The sequence below is a fragment of the Medicago truncatula genome, chromosome 2 (genome assembly GCF_003473485.1).
Source record: "Medicago truncatula cultivar Jemalong A17 chromosome 2, MtrunA17r5.0-ANR, whole genome shotgun sequence".
NCBI lineage: Eukaryota > Viridiplantae > Streptophyta > Magnoliopsida > Fabales > Fabaceae > Medicago > Medicago truncatula.
The window spans coordinates 535,420-550,946 of NC_053043.1; the positions used below are offsets into that span (position 1 = coordinate 535,420).

Consider the following 15,527-nt stretch of genomic DNA (forward strand, 5'->3'; position numbering starts at 1 on the left):
CCTCAAAAACAATAGAAGGCAAAAATGAATAATCGTAATGATTTAAAATTTAGATTAAACCATGAAGGTATGTGGAGGAAGTACTCAGAACGGAGTTGATACAAAATTCATTTCCGAGACTTCATCCCCTCTACGTACAATAGATAAAGCGCGTATGGGAATCAGACATCAGTTCGTCAATCTGACACCTATTTTGTAATAAAAGGACTTAAAAAAGAAACCACATGAGTCTGATATTTTGCTAGCTACTATCTGAATTATGATAATAAAGATCAATCCCTGCATTCTAAATCAAAGCTTTCAATTACAGCCAGGGAAAAAAATCTCAGGGTTTCCCTATTATCGAGAAAGAATACATTCCCATCCTCAAAACCCCGTCATACTACCCTATAAACATTGCTTGGTCCCCGAATGACCAGAGGCTTCGTCTAAGCCTTAGTCACACTTGATATTGCGGTAGATCCTCCTCACAAACAAATTCGAACCAAGATGACCCACAGCTCCTGCACATTTGAAGAAAACATTCATCTCAAGTACGGTGATAGGAACATATGAACTTTTATTATAAGGTATTCAGCACATGATTAAGGTATCCCATTTCCCTTGTGCAGAGTGAATACATGATCCCAGAAAGAGTAAAATTAAACTGAAGACTTACCACAGAGAATTCCCAGTCCAAGACAAAACATCGCAGTGTATCCAAAATAGAAGCTAGTTTGGAAGAAGCCTGACATCTTTGTCTTCACATAGTAGTAGTATATCGAGTACAAATATACATAAACACCTGTTGATGCAGCTGAAAGAAAAGAAGTCCATTGCCAGTTGTAGTTCTCAGCATTTAACAAAAAGTATGTCCCCACAATTGTCACACATACTGTAACAACAATGAGAATCAGAAAAACCAGTAGCATGAAGCCATAGACATAGTACACCTGTTGGCCACAAAGTGGAAGGAAAAAGAATGGAAAAAACATGTAAGAAGGCAGTGCTTGTGTTTAATCAGCTTTCACAGGAATACAAGGGCTACTCCTAAAAAAGTCATTGTAATTTGAATAGAAATATCATGAGAAATAATTACTGACTCTGCTATGAAAAAGTGCAAGTAAATCTTCACAAGACCAATAAGAATAAAAAAACTTTCTACCCAAATAAGGCATTCCATTGTAACTCACCTTGTAATTCCAGAAGGAAGTAAATACAAAATACATCTCAATGAATATGCTGCCAAAGGGAAGCAGTCCACCCATCAGAGAAACTACAGAGGGTGTGAGGTACCACTTCTTCTCAGGAATGGGACGAGGAATGGTCTTAACACGACATGGATTGTTTGGAGCACCGCTCCAGTTTCTTCCAACAACTGTGCCAAGAAGTGCAAGAGGGAAAGAGATGAAAGCCCAAATAACAAAGACAACCACCATTGTACCAAAGGGGATTGCTGCTAGAGATCCATAAAATATAGCCACGGTGTTTAAGATGAATCCAATTCCAAAGCACAGGAATGGGAAAAGTGATGCTGTAAGGATCATGGATTTAATCCAACTTTTACCTAAACAAGATAAGCATAGTTATAGTCACTGTAAAAAGAGTGCAAACAAATGAGTACATCCAAAAAAACCAGAAATACAAATGAGATCAATGCAAAACCTTACCCCCATTACGTGAGTACATCCCCCCACTTACATAACCAGAAATGACTGACGTGAGAGCATAACAAACAATGAATGTTGTGACAATGGCTCCTCGGCTGCATATTAAAGGAAATTTGCATTATAATGAAGAAAGGAGTAATGAACAAACAAAATACTTTCAACAGGAAAACTAGAGCAACGGATCACTGATTGATAGTCGAGACATGCATAAAAGTAGAAGATAACATGTCCATGTAGCATCAAGTCCGTATTGTGCGCAGTCATTGATAAAATAATTCAGAGTAACATTTTAGTTAGTTCAAGGTCGAGTACTTACTCAACATACAACATCCCAACAATAGCTAACAAGATGACAAGAAGAATCAACAACGCAAGCTGAGCACCCGTACCAACAACAGCTGAAAGAAGAGCCAAACTGCGAGGAGGCCGAAAAACATCACCATGCACAAGTTTCCAGCCAGATTCTTCACTGACGTCTCTTTCCTAAAAATATTTGTGTTGACCAAGAATTGACCATCATAACAACAATGAAATTTCCAGGAATGGGATATATATATATATATGAGAAGGGATCCATGGACTCCAAGAGTAAGTATAAAGACTTACTCCAAATCTTGACCATTAATTTTAATATTAGTTGATGGTTGTGATTAATCACTAGTATTTCTAGCATAAGGTTTTACTACTCCTTCTTTTCCTCAAAACAAAAAAAAACTACTCCTTCTTCTTAAACAACCCAACTCCTACTTTTTGGAACGTGTTGTCCATATGCCTCTACCTCAAAGAATAATATATCAACGCTTATAAGGCTTAGAAAATCATACAATTCATTGATACCTTTATGATTTATTCAATGACTTTCTTGCATATTAAAATTCTAGGTTATATATATGAATAAGTTAAAGATCTGAATCAATTAAATGGCTGGTGGAGTTAAAAAACTGATTCAATTATATTGATCTTCAATCGAATAAACAAAAACTGATTCAATAAAAGGTTGTGTTCCTGCAAAGTTCACAATTGCAATAGTTCATAATTGAATCAGATTATTATTTTTTAATCTGTATGTACTAAGGGTTCACAATTGAATCACATTTTTTTCCTTTAATCTTCTATGGAATAAAATGGCTGGTGGGTTGCGTTTTAATTTATTTAATAGCAATCAAAACTGCCATTTATTTGGATTGTTTAGGAAGGAGTAGGAAACCTTATGCTAAGGATTTGTAGTGATTGATCACAACCATCAATTAATATTAAAATTAATGGCTAAGATTTGGAGTAAGTCTTTATACTTACTCTTGGAGTCAATGGATCCCTCCTCTATATATATATATATATATATATTTCTTAAATACTTCAAAAAATAAAGTGGTTAATGAAGCTTTACCAGAGTTTCCAAATCATCATCTTCCCGAGCATACTTTGCATAGTCATTTCTCAAAGTTCGCATCAATATCATAGACACCAATCCAGTTAGGAATATGACCATCATAAAAGAGTTAAAAATAGAGAACCAATGAATCTACACAAACCAGAGAAGTGAAGTTTAATGACACATCCACAAGATTGAGCACATAGCATGTAACCAATGGCAATAATAAACACCACGTCAAGCTAAAAAAATATGGGCAGAATATATTTATCACCTGATGCTCAAAGAATGGATAGTCCAGATATACATCAAACCGGTGTCTAAAAGTGACATTAGTGGCAATCCATTTAACAGAATATGTCATGTCCAACGATCTTCCTGCTTCCAAAGGTTTCGGGTCATCATGAGTGAGATTCACATGAATGATCTGCAAAAAGAGGACCAATTATGGCACTTCATGAACCCCAAAACACCTAATAAAACAGCTAAGTTATCCAAACAATTTTCTCACCTGATCTGTATTGTACTTAACAATGATGTTCTTGTGTGTGTAAAGGACATGCTTGCCACTGTCACTGTTCTTGTCAGGATGTAACTCCCCAACATACCCTTAAACATGAATAAAAGAATGTTCAGTAATGATGAACGAATAAAACACAGTCATACCAAATGGACAGAGAGAGGCAGAGACGATGATAGGCATACCCCACAACGGAAGATCATCTGGACTTGTGTTTAGCGCATTGAAGACCAACCAATATAACCAGCAAGGAAAGAAACAGTGCCAAACATAAGTTATTCAGCTATTTTAAAAAATAATTATGTTAAAATGAAAACAAATAATAAGAACCAATACCAAAAACAAATTATTGTTCGCATTATACTTATCAAGACAACATAATTTCAATTCTTCAATTATCTCCAAGGCTAGGTATTGAAAACGCTTAGTATATAGTTTAAACAAATAATCTTCATTGGTCAGAACAAAAGATTAAGATTAGAAGAGAATGTTAAAAAACATGATCCATGGACCCAACATGCAGAAGAAGCTCTGTAGGACCTGGGTTTTTTTAAGTCAGGGTGATTGTAATATCAATTAGAATGCTTAGGCAGAAATGTTATCAACGGCGACAAAGGTGGAAATCCAAAAAGCCGCCATCCTTCTCAAATTGGCCATGCAGCTGTCAAAAAAATCCACCACCACAATCCACCATGGCCGGCAATTGACATCACTGTTAGGAAATGACTTCACATACAAGTTTCTAAAGACTTGTTTTGCTCGAGAATTTTTTATTCTTATTTTCAACTATAGAAGCACCACTTTGTTCCATTTGATGTTTTGTTTTTCAAGATGTGTTAAAAACACTGTTGGCCTTCTGCAATGGCATCTTCTTGATTTTGATTTAGAGAAGCTGATTGGATAGACAAGACAGAGAATAAATCCCACTTTGGATTATAAGAGCTTCTCAATTAAAATAGGTTCATGGTTTTTCACTTACAGAAATCCTTATAAGCTTATACACATGTAAAGAGAATTTAAATGAGAAATCTTCCAACGAAACACAAATGCAGAAGCTAATTTAAGGTAAATGATTCTTTAAAAAAAAATCCAACGGTGCTTTTTGTGAAGTTTATCCATACTGAGTTCTAAGAGGCAATATTTTGTGGGTTGGATATTATTTTCCACAGTCTTTGTTTAATAAATATTTTCCAGTCTTTGTTTAATAAAAGACCAATGACAAAAACATGCATCAAGCCTTTAAAATTTATTGATTATCCATAAATACAGTCGTTTTATCGATTCTGAGTAAAGAAAAGAAACAACGCATAACATACCCATGAAGAATTCAAACCAGTAATTATTTTCAATTGCATCCTTGAACTGTTTAACCTTTGCCTCATCAAGATTCAAACGGCAAAAAGTGGTCCTTTCCACATTCCCTGAAAAGAAAAAGAAAAAACGTTAAAGCCAGTTTGTCTACTGATAGGTCTTAAAGGAAATAAATGGGACAAAAAGTCTGCATACCTAAGAATTTTATCTCAATTTGGCTATCAATAAGTTCGTTGCCACCAAGGACCTCACCTAGACCGCCCCATTTGTGAGCAGTATTACCAGGTGGACGGCAAAATGGCAGGCTGTAATAATTATATGTTTCTTGAGGATTATTGTACGGACCTACTTTGTTGACCCAAAGGGTAACTGGGTCATCTGGTTGGTACTGCAAAAAAACAAAACAAACTACATGCTTTAAAGAGATGCTCAGTGTTCACAGGAAGCTACATATAGATAGATACATATTTTAATCATTCTAATAAGCTCAAGAAAAGGGTATGGTACATAAAGAATCACAATTACAATTTCTTAAAAGACATATAGTACATTCTAGATATTAATTTAATGGGAACACTCGTTGAAGTGTATTGTGTACCAGTAATTATTTTTGGGACAACACTTGGGTGACATGGTGGTGCCAATGTCATGTGACATTGGCCAACCACAATGTGACAAGTGATTTTCTTCTCTCTCTTTCATAAGGATTTTTTGTTTTTTGTAATATAAAGAGTGACACGTGGCATATTGTGGTTGGCCAATGTCACTTATTTCCTAAACAACCTTTCCCAATGGATAAGTATGCCAGATGTCACCATCCGCACCACTTCAACAATTGTGATGATAAAAACAAATAGATGATGGACCATCAAAAAAGACTAAGAACTCTAAAAAACCCCAACCCTCTTGCAATTTTCAACCAAACTTGTAAATGTAGATAAGCTAAAACTAAATAAAGGAACCAAAAAACAATGAATAGGAGTATCCTTTATTAGTCAATATCAGCCATTACCTCCCGGCACAGTACTAAAGCCCTAGCTTTAGTCCGTCCTACAACGAAAACAGTTTATTTTTCATTACATTTTATAAACAAAAAAGGCCCCGTAGATTTAAATTTGTTTAATAGTTTCTATAGGCCCCTCCCTCATGTTTGCTCAAAAGCCTATCAACTTACCAGAACATATAGTCTGATCGTCTCGTTTTTTTTTTTACTAAAAATCCATTTGGAAGCTATGTTCCGCTCGTCCTTTAATTAGGGTTTGAGCAACCTGGGGGGCCTATACAGCAACCTTCAACAAGTTTTAGGTTTTACTTACTATTAAAAATTATTGGACTGGCACTATCTGAATCTTCATTCAGGGGTTACAAATTTCAAAGACAATGCATACAACAGTAAAACAAACTAATATATTACAAAAACAATGAATGATTGCACTCTCACACACACACACACACACACACACACACACACAAGTGAATTATCTATCATGTATACGTAATTCGAAACAAATCAAATATGATGAATTAATCAAAACAACGAAAAAGGACACAAACAGATGCGTGCATGATGAAAAAGGAGTGTGCAAAGAGTTAAGATCTGATGCCCTAAGAAAATTGAAAGGTGGATCTGAAGGAAACGCAGATCGAGAAGTATAATTGTGAAATCTGACTGACCTTGTGATCTGACTCGGAAGCGAAGGCCGGAGAGAGGAGTAGAAGGAGGAGGAGCGAGAATCTGAAGAGCATCGTGGATCTCAATCTCTAACCTTGACGAGAGAGAAACGAAAACGAGCGAAAGAGGACTTAACCTTGAAGAATTGAGACTCTATCTAATATCTATCTATTATCACTTTATTATTTCCTCTAAACAAGACACTTTGCATTCTTTGTAAGAATGTGTTTTTTATTTATACAAAATAACTACGTCTTATCTATAAGTTATTAATGGAATAAAAATGTTAAAATTATTAGATTAAACGTTGCGATCAAGGTTTAAACATCTCTCATCCCATAATTTATATAATATAGAGTAAAAAATTAACAAATTTATGATAAGGTATAGGAGAATTAAAATTGTGTGCCGAAAACTCTGGCCAAAAGTTTATATTGTGTTTTGAAAATTGTTCTTTAGATAATAAAATTGTTTCGAGGCACTCCAAAATGACATTTGTACCGGTAACCGAAATTAATTGTTGTTTGGTAATTTTTCAACCGCAGTTGACTGACAGTTGAGTTATGGTCTTATTCATAACAACAACTCAAACTTTTGTTTCAAACACAAAAACACATCCAACTCCCTCAAACCAATCTCCACCCAACGCACTCCAAAATGTTCATAATCTCTTGGATTCACATTGTTTTATATGTTTTTTTTTTATTTTAAATTTGGTTAAATGTTGGTGTTCATGGTTGGGAAAATTATTGGATTTTTGGGTAGTTTGTGATCAAATATTGAATGTTTGCATTGTAATTGTTGTTTAGAAAAAATTTAGGTACAATGTGGTGGTTTAAAAATTGAAATAATACAATCAATTAAGAATGTATATTTTGCACTCCAAGTGTTTGATGAAATGTCTGAATAAGTTGTTCATTGATTATTTTTTTTTAAGTTGTTTGTTGTGTAGATATGACTGGCAACCTACATAGGCGCAAACTAGACAAGGAGACATGAACCGACAACGTTTGTAGAGAAAGTGACGGTAATCCCTTCTAAACGGAGCTAAGGGCGTAGGAACCTAAAGGGATAGTGGCCTAACAAACGAGTCGATCAGAGGTGGTTAACCCTATGAAGGATCAATACCAGGTGATTAAGGAGTAGTACTATAATCTTAATGAGCAACATTACCATGATAATACTCAAGATCAGTACTGACAGCTAGAGCATCAGGAGGAGGTTCACCCTAAGCAGCATGACGCACGAGCACCCTCACCAACACCTAATGCTTATCGGGCATCCACCAGCCACTACATAATTGATTTGTAAGATGAGGAGGCACTATTTGTATTAAATTTGACTTTTCATATTTCAAGACAAGATAATAGTATTAATTAGGGGTATATTTAGGAAAAAAAAAATAAATGCATCTAGTAATTTGAAAAGAGGTTTACATTTAAGGACAAAAATAAAATCAAATGGATGCTTAAATATAGAGACGGAGGGAGTATATTATATTATATTATATTATATAAACAAGTAAGACAATCTTAATTAGCCTAAAGAAAGTGTCCACTTCGCAACAACAATTGTGTCCTCCGTTCAAAAAACTTCTCTCTGGAAGAAAATCCAACCAACGATTATGATGGATAAAGCAAACCAATTACTTAAAGGAAAATGATATTTGTTACGGGAGATTTGCATACGAAATTTCAACGTGCTGCAATTTACATTATGTTCTTGGATGTACTATGGATTTAATTTACAATGATACTAGTTAATATGGTTAACCTTAAAAAATGTTTATGATAATACATAAAATTTGGATTTTTGAATTTAACGTGTATATGTTTTGGGTCATGATAACAGATGTCCTAGGGCACTGGTTAAGGAAAAAAAATTAAAAGAAATATTTTTTAGACTTTTAATGAATTGAGTGTACAAGTTTTAATATAACATTATTATATTTGTTTTCTTAACCAGTACTCTGGGGACCCCGGTTAACATATCATATGTTTTACACATTATTGTCACAAATAAAATGGATGCTATATTATAGATTATAATTATCAATTTTTGGTTTGGTGTGGCCTGATCATTAAAATTTTCGTTGAAATTCTAATGTTATTTTGTACGTGTACTGTTTGAGCGCATTGAGAGTAAGCATTAATAGGCTTTCGTGAAATTTGGTATAAAAAACACCCGTACTATATAGCATTCTCTATTAAAAAATAGTTCAACAATTCACTTCATTCCAACTTATCTCAGAAAATAATAATGATGATGATGATGATGATGATAATAATAATAATAATAATAACAACAACAACACCAACAATAATAATAATAGCAAACCCAGGGCCGTCCTCGATAATTCGGAGGTCCGATTATAAATTTGACAATTTTCATTTAAAAAATAAATAAAAAGAATCCAACACTTATGAGTAATGGTTCAAACATGACTTTTTTTTTTTGGTCAAGAGTTCAAACATGACTTTTACCTACGGATGATAGACATTTACTTTTGAAAAATACCTAATTAATAACAAAATTGTTGTCTTCCAAACATTTACCTACAAAAAATGACATGTAATGACGGATTTTGTCCGTATGTATAATTTTTTTTTTCCTTTTTTCAAATTTCGAGTCCCCTCTAAATGTGAGCCACTGAGTAAACCACTTGCTTATAACTTTATTTGTCTAAATCAAGTTGGATATTAAGAAAAACATGACCATTTACCGTATTTTAAAGATTGTCGAATTCTCAAAGCATACCAAACAAACTTAAACCACGCCCATAATTTTTAACACTATAGCCAATGCATGTGAAAAGGATGTCAACAAAATATTGGAAGTACCAACTTCTATCTTAGAAGGTGGTTTTTGCTAAACATGAAAACAAAATTCGCCCTTCATGAAATTAATGCAAAATTAGGAATAATAATGGTAGCAAATATAGCAAAGAGTCTAAAACTTCATTGTTTTTAGTGCAGAAAAACCACAACACCCTTGCCAAATCATAGAATAAATTTTCAAAGAACCCTTGCGAACAAAGCCAATACGATAGGGCAGCTTTTGGAAATGGTTAAGTTGTATTCTCTTCGTTGGTTGAAAGCTAATAATGTGTGATTTCCTTTTGGCTATCATTTATGGTGGCAGCATCCCCTTGTTTGTTTAGGGATAGGTTGAGGTTGCATTTTCACTTCTTTTTAGTTCCGGACATTTGTTGTAAGTTTGTTTTGCTTCTTAATGCACTCCTTGTGCTAGAGAGCAAGACTTTTTGTTAATAATATATATCTCATTTTGCCTTGTTCAAAAAAAAAAAATCAAAGAACCCTATCCCACATAAGAATATAATCAAACAAAGAAACCATGAACAATACAATAAAACTTTTTCTAAACCTCTTTAGAAGAATTTAGCCTCTTATTGTTTCCACAGGTCATAGAAGAATTACTATCATATGCAACCATGTTCTAAGCTAACTTGGAAGATTGACACATCATAAACATGTCCATAGTAAATGAGTAAGAATATGACTATTTGACAGAGAAAAACAATAAAAACAATTTAATTGCTAAGTGAATCTCGTAAACTAAAATAAAATTCTTATCATAAAATATATTAAATAGCACGTTGCTACAAATATATTTGTTGAAACCTTAAAGATAGATATCAATAGGGTCGATAAAGAAAAGTATTAGAAACCTTAAAGACAGATATCAATAGCTACAGTAAACCTCTTTCTTCCTATCATTCCTTCATGTATCGTCAAGACGTCAATAACACGTCATGTCTTTAGAGTTGCATCTACAATTTAAAACGACTCATGTTATAATAGAGAGTAAAATAACATAACACTAGTAATAGGATACACGTAGTGAATGGATGATCAAGTTCTGAAAAACGTAAGAATATCATTCAGTTTATTCAAAGAATTATCTATAACAAAGTTTTGAAGTACATGAAATTAAATATAAGTTCGAAGAAACAAAACAATTTTTGTTTTCCCTTTTCTCATGCATCTATATATAGATTGATAGATATAATAAAAACTTTCAAGCCTAATGATATCGGTCACTTGTTGGTAAACATGTTTCGTTTCAACCGTTCACTCAGTTATTTTTTCTTAAATTTTTCTCTTGCATTTTAAATTGAAATAATTCATTTGATGTTGCTAAAAAAATCATTTCATTTCGATAATACATTATCTTCCCAAATGAAGGGCTACTTCATATTAAGTTTTGTTAAAAAGAATGGTTAACCCAATACAAAATATTCAAGAGTTGACAAATTTCTTTAATGAAGAATACCTCAAATAAATTAATCTTTCAGCTTAACAAAAATATAAAAGCAAAACAAATTTGATTCGAAGATTGTCAAACCGTTGGAGATAGCCAATAGATAAAAATTCAACAACACAGTTAATTCAAAGTTGTCATAAGAAAACAACAACACAACATTTTATCTTCTTGAAAAAAATAACAAAACATTTTATATAACACATGAATTAAGTAAATTCAAATAGGTAAATTAAATTGTCAAAGAGGACTTACTTTATCCTTGGTCTTCAGGATTGTTTTCAAATATCGGTGTCTTATGTTTTGGAAGATCCGAAAATCTAATTTCGAAGTTACCGTTTATACTTTCGAGATTCAGATAACTAATTTTAAGGGATTCAGTTCAAGACTCTTCAACTTCATACTATGTCATCTGTGATCTAATAAAAGACATTTCGTTAAAACCATATAGTAGTGAAAGATTCCATACTCACACACAGAAAGTGAATTTTCATGTTTACGTAATTCCAAACATATCAAATATCATGAATTATAATAAAAATAACATTAACCCATAATCATATAAAAATCCACATGCGTGCATGGTGAAAAAGGAGTAAGCAAACAATTAAAATCTAGTGAAGCTTTGAAAGTTGTGAGATCTGACTCAGAAGCAAAGGTTGGAGAGAGGAGAAGCACCAAGAAGAGCACGAATCTAAAAAAACATGTTGAACTTAACCTTGACGGGAGAGAGATGACTTAACCTAGAATAATTGAGACTCTATTATCACTTTCTTAAAATAATAAAAAAAAAAAACTTTACATTCTTTCTAACACTATATACTACACTACGTTCCATATCCATGAACTGTAATGTATTTTTTTAGGGTTTTAATTTTCAGACACAATATTATTTATTTTTGTTAAGAATCATTTTTTTTTTATAGTTTATTTAACTTGGTATATAGAAATCAATGCACAATTACAAATTCGAATAGCAATAATTACCACTATTTTTTTTTTAATCACAATGAAATATTATTAAGTTAAATGAATGTCACGAAATTTGACTTGGTATATAGAAATAAATGCACAATTTCAAATTCGAATAGCAATAACTACCATTAATTGTTCTTTTAATCACAATGAAATATCATTAAGTTACATGAATATCATTAAGTTCCAATGATATTTGTAATCTGTGTTTTTAAGACAGTAAAGTTTTAAGTGAAACGGTAAAGTTTTTTTCAAATGCATTAATTTTGATCATTATTAGGCACGCTGATGAGTCAATAATTAGTAATTTTAATATAATATTTAAGTCTTTTTTAATTAGATTTAATTTTATTTTATTTTAATATTATTTCCTTTTAGAGCTATTTTACTTCAGTTGCATATTATTATATTTCAGAAATGAATATTTGATGGATTGAGTCTTGGAGCAAAAGAAATGGGTTTGGAGCTGATTCAGAACGAAAATACGAAGATTTGGAGACAAAAATATGTCTCCGCCAAGTTAGAAGCTTGGCACGGCCCGTGCTCCCACTGGCACGGCCGTGCCACCTCCCAAAACTTCCTTTTGCTGCTTTTGCTTAGATTTTAAGCTACTCTATTTAGTTTTGACCGAAAAGTCCGCAGTTTCTTGTGGAACATTCTAGTGATGTATTGCTTAGGTTTTAAGTCGAATGTAAACTATAAATAGAGTAGCTAGCTAGCCATCACAACAAATCATCTTTTGTTTTCTGAAATAATAAGTGACAATTGTTTCTTTGAATAAAAGTTCACCTTTATTTTATGTTCTTCTTCTTCTTCCTCTTCTTCTCTTCTATGTCTACAATGAACGTGAGTGAGTAGACTCTTCTTGTCTTGGGATTGTTGGGTAAGTTTAAATGACATAACCCTAATCAAACCAAGTCTTGAACCCTAATTTTATATAAATCTACTTTCTAATCTAAATTCACTGTTTTCACATGAATTAACAATTACCAAACTGTAGAAGCGAAAGTGGAGGGCTAGTAATTGTTAATTCATCATCTCAAACATCAATTCATAAAGCGAAAGTGGAGTTTTGATATTTGACCAAGTGAATTTAGACAAGAATTGCGAAACATGAAAATAGTCTAGCAAACCTTGAGACATATAAAGTTTTGAACTTCAAGGATTCTAATAGCAATCAACCATGAAAATAGGCGTGGTTGCTAGAGGAACACGCTCACTGAGACCGAAAGGAGATGTGATAGGCTAAAGAGAAACTTGTCTTTAGAAAGTAAATCCAATATAAAATTATGGTTTAGAGTTTGTTTGCGAAGGACTTGTTATTTAGATGAACCAATAATCCCAAGGCGCTTTTATTTTTATTATTTTATTTTAATTAAAAATCCAAAACCTCTAAAACTTTCATCTAATCATTTATTAAAAGTTAATCGAATTCATAATTCTCTGTCGGAACGATACTTTTTTTGCTACTTCGGTAGAACCGTGCACTTGCGGTTTTATCCCATCACATTTCAGGCGCACCAACATTTACGACATAGAGGGAATTGAAAGTTTGTTTTGATTTATGGATGAAATCATGTATCTCTATAGTCTTAAGTTTGATTTGGTATATAGAAATCAATGCACAATTACAAATTTGATTAGCAATAACTACCACTAATTTTTCATTTAATTACAATGAAATATCATTAAATTACATGAATATCATCAAGTTCCATAAATATTTGTAAACTGTTTTATGTTGACAGTAAAGTTTTAAGTGAAAGGGTAAAGTTTTATGTTGACAGTAAGACATGTAAGATTTACACGGTGCATTTTTAGAATATAACAGCTTGACAATAAATTCACAAAACAAATGCTTCAAATACATTAATTTTGATCATTTTTAGTGAAAAGGTAAAGTTTTGTTCAAATAGATTTGCACTTTCTGTCTATATGTAATCCGAGAATTATAATTTGTGGCATATTAAAATTTGAATATGTTCCATTGAAAAGATAATTACATAAATTGCATTAAAATGAAAAGATAATTCAAAACATCAAAATGGATCTAAAGACATAAACCACTTGTTTCCGCAATCATTGTCAATGAAGTGGTCTTTTTCCCGATAGTTAAATCACACATGCCCTCGTAAATAAGCATCTGCATAAAAATTACAAATATAAAAAAAAAAAATTATATCTTGTGCTATAGATGATCCTAAAAAGCAACGTAATACAAAAACAAAATACCATAAATCCAGAAGTGACATCAAAACCAGTTAAATCCTTCTCCCACCAGATTTGAAAATTACTCTCATCATAATGAAATGAGAGGATTTCACTTGTGACCAAAATACCTTAATGTGCAAAGGATGGCACAATAGTTTTCTCAATTTCAAATTTCATAGGAGGAATAAAAAGAGGAGGATCCACAACACGTCCTGATCGATTAATCACATTAATCCCAAACTGTCCTGCACCAGTAAACACCATCACAATAGTTCCACCCAAACAGACATCATAAAAGTCGCGAATGACATTGAACCCAGTAGTTAAAAATACGCTACCACAAAAGTTGCGTAATCACCTAGTGATGCACCAAAATCAGAGACAAAGGTTTTTGGCAACATAAGTGCACCATGGAAAACATATATATCCGAAATTAGTAAGGGAGAAAAATGATCAAATGAACTTTTAATTTGAAACGTTACAATTTTAAAAAAACAGTATCAGTAATCTTGCACTCACGTCTGTTACACGGAACTTAAGTTGAAGAGTTCTATATTAAACTCTCAATATGTTAACAAACTTGTCCAAATCAGTTACAGGAATTGGATCTAATGGAGCTGAAAAAGATCAACGACTCAAAGAAATTATTGCAAGTTGAAAAATATATATGAAACAAAACATAAGAGATCAATAAAGAAGATGAAACTATATTAACGATTTTGTTGTGTTATTTGTACCCTTCAAACAATGCAAGGCTAAGAGAGTTTGTGCTTCACTTTCCATTTTTAAGTCTAAACTGTTTTGACGTACAAATGAAGGTGGGAGAGGATCATGGAATGCAATATAGATGGGGAAGTGTACGACTGAGATGAAAGGAAAATGAGGTTATGAGATATACGATTGAGATGTAGGAAGGAGTTGATTAACATTAATTACTGGTTAGGGAGGGAAAATAAAAAAGGGTTAGGGCTAACATGCTAGCTTGGTAAGTCTAGCTTTTATAATAAAAGATATCTTAAAAACATGGCCCCTCCCTAGAAAATACTTTGTTGGACTTTTGGACTATAGAATCTCAAATGAATTTTCCCCTATTTTTGGATGGAAAATGAGTTTTTCAGCTATTTAGATTATATGCTCAAGCTCTTAATACAATAAGTAGTTCAAATTTTATAATATGAACACCACAAATAGTAGAGTGCCTTCCTTATTTTCGATAAATCTCTAATTTGATTTTATTAAAGTTCCAATTTCGATCAACTAGTTAGAACAAGTAATTTATTTTTTGATCAAGTAGTTTAATGGCTAGAACTCACACAATTTAATTGTGGAGAAGTGGAGTGTCTGATGTTCGAACCCAAACCACTATATATAATATGCAATATCCCTAACAAATAAATTTTTAATACAATGTAGTATAATTATTACATAATGAAATGCAACAACTTATATTTTAATGACAAAACTTGTATTTAAGATTTTCTTAACCAATGCATGATATTAGCAAGAGTAAAAAAATATCAAACTTTTATGTCAATT

General features: G+C 32.5%; 1 protein-coding gene across 1 annotated transcript; it reads right to left on the reverse strand.

Annotated features, from left to right (window-relative positions):
• Positions 1–25: 25 nt before the first annotated feature.
• Positions 26–6,724, reverse strand: LOC11423565 (transmembrane 9 superfamily member 1). The gene is made up of 12 exons (XM_003592928.4): positions 6,527–6,724; positions 5,048–5,240; positions 4,858–4,962; positions 3,727–3,744; positions 3,533–3,630; positions 3,296–3,448; positions 3,037–3,171; positions 1,966–2,132; positions 1,650–1,744; positions 1,173–1,546; positions 659–932; positions 26–503 (listed from the first exon to the last, which is right to left on the reverse strand). The coding sequence occupies exons 1-12, from the start codon at positions 6,596–6,598 to the stop codon at positions 436–438; spliced, it is 1,752 nt and encodes a 583-aa protein (XP_003592976.1). The 5' UTR covers positions 6,599–6,724; the 3' UTR covers positions 26–435.
• Positions 6,725–15,527: the final 8,803 nt, after the last annotated feature.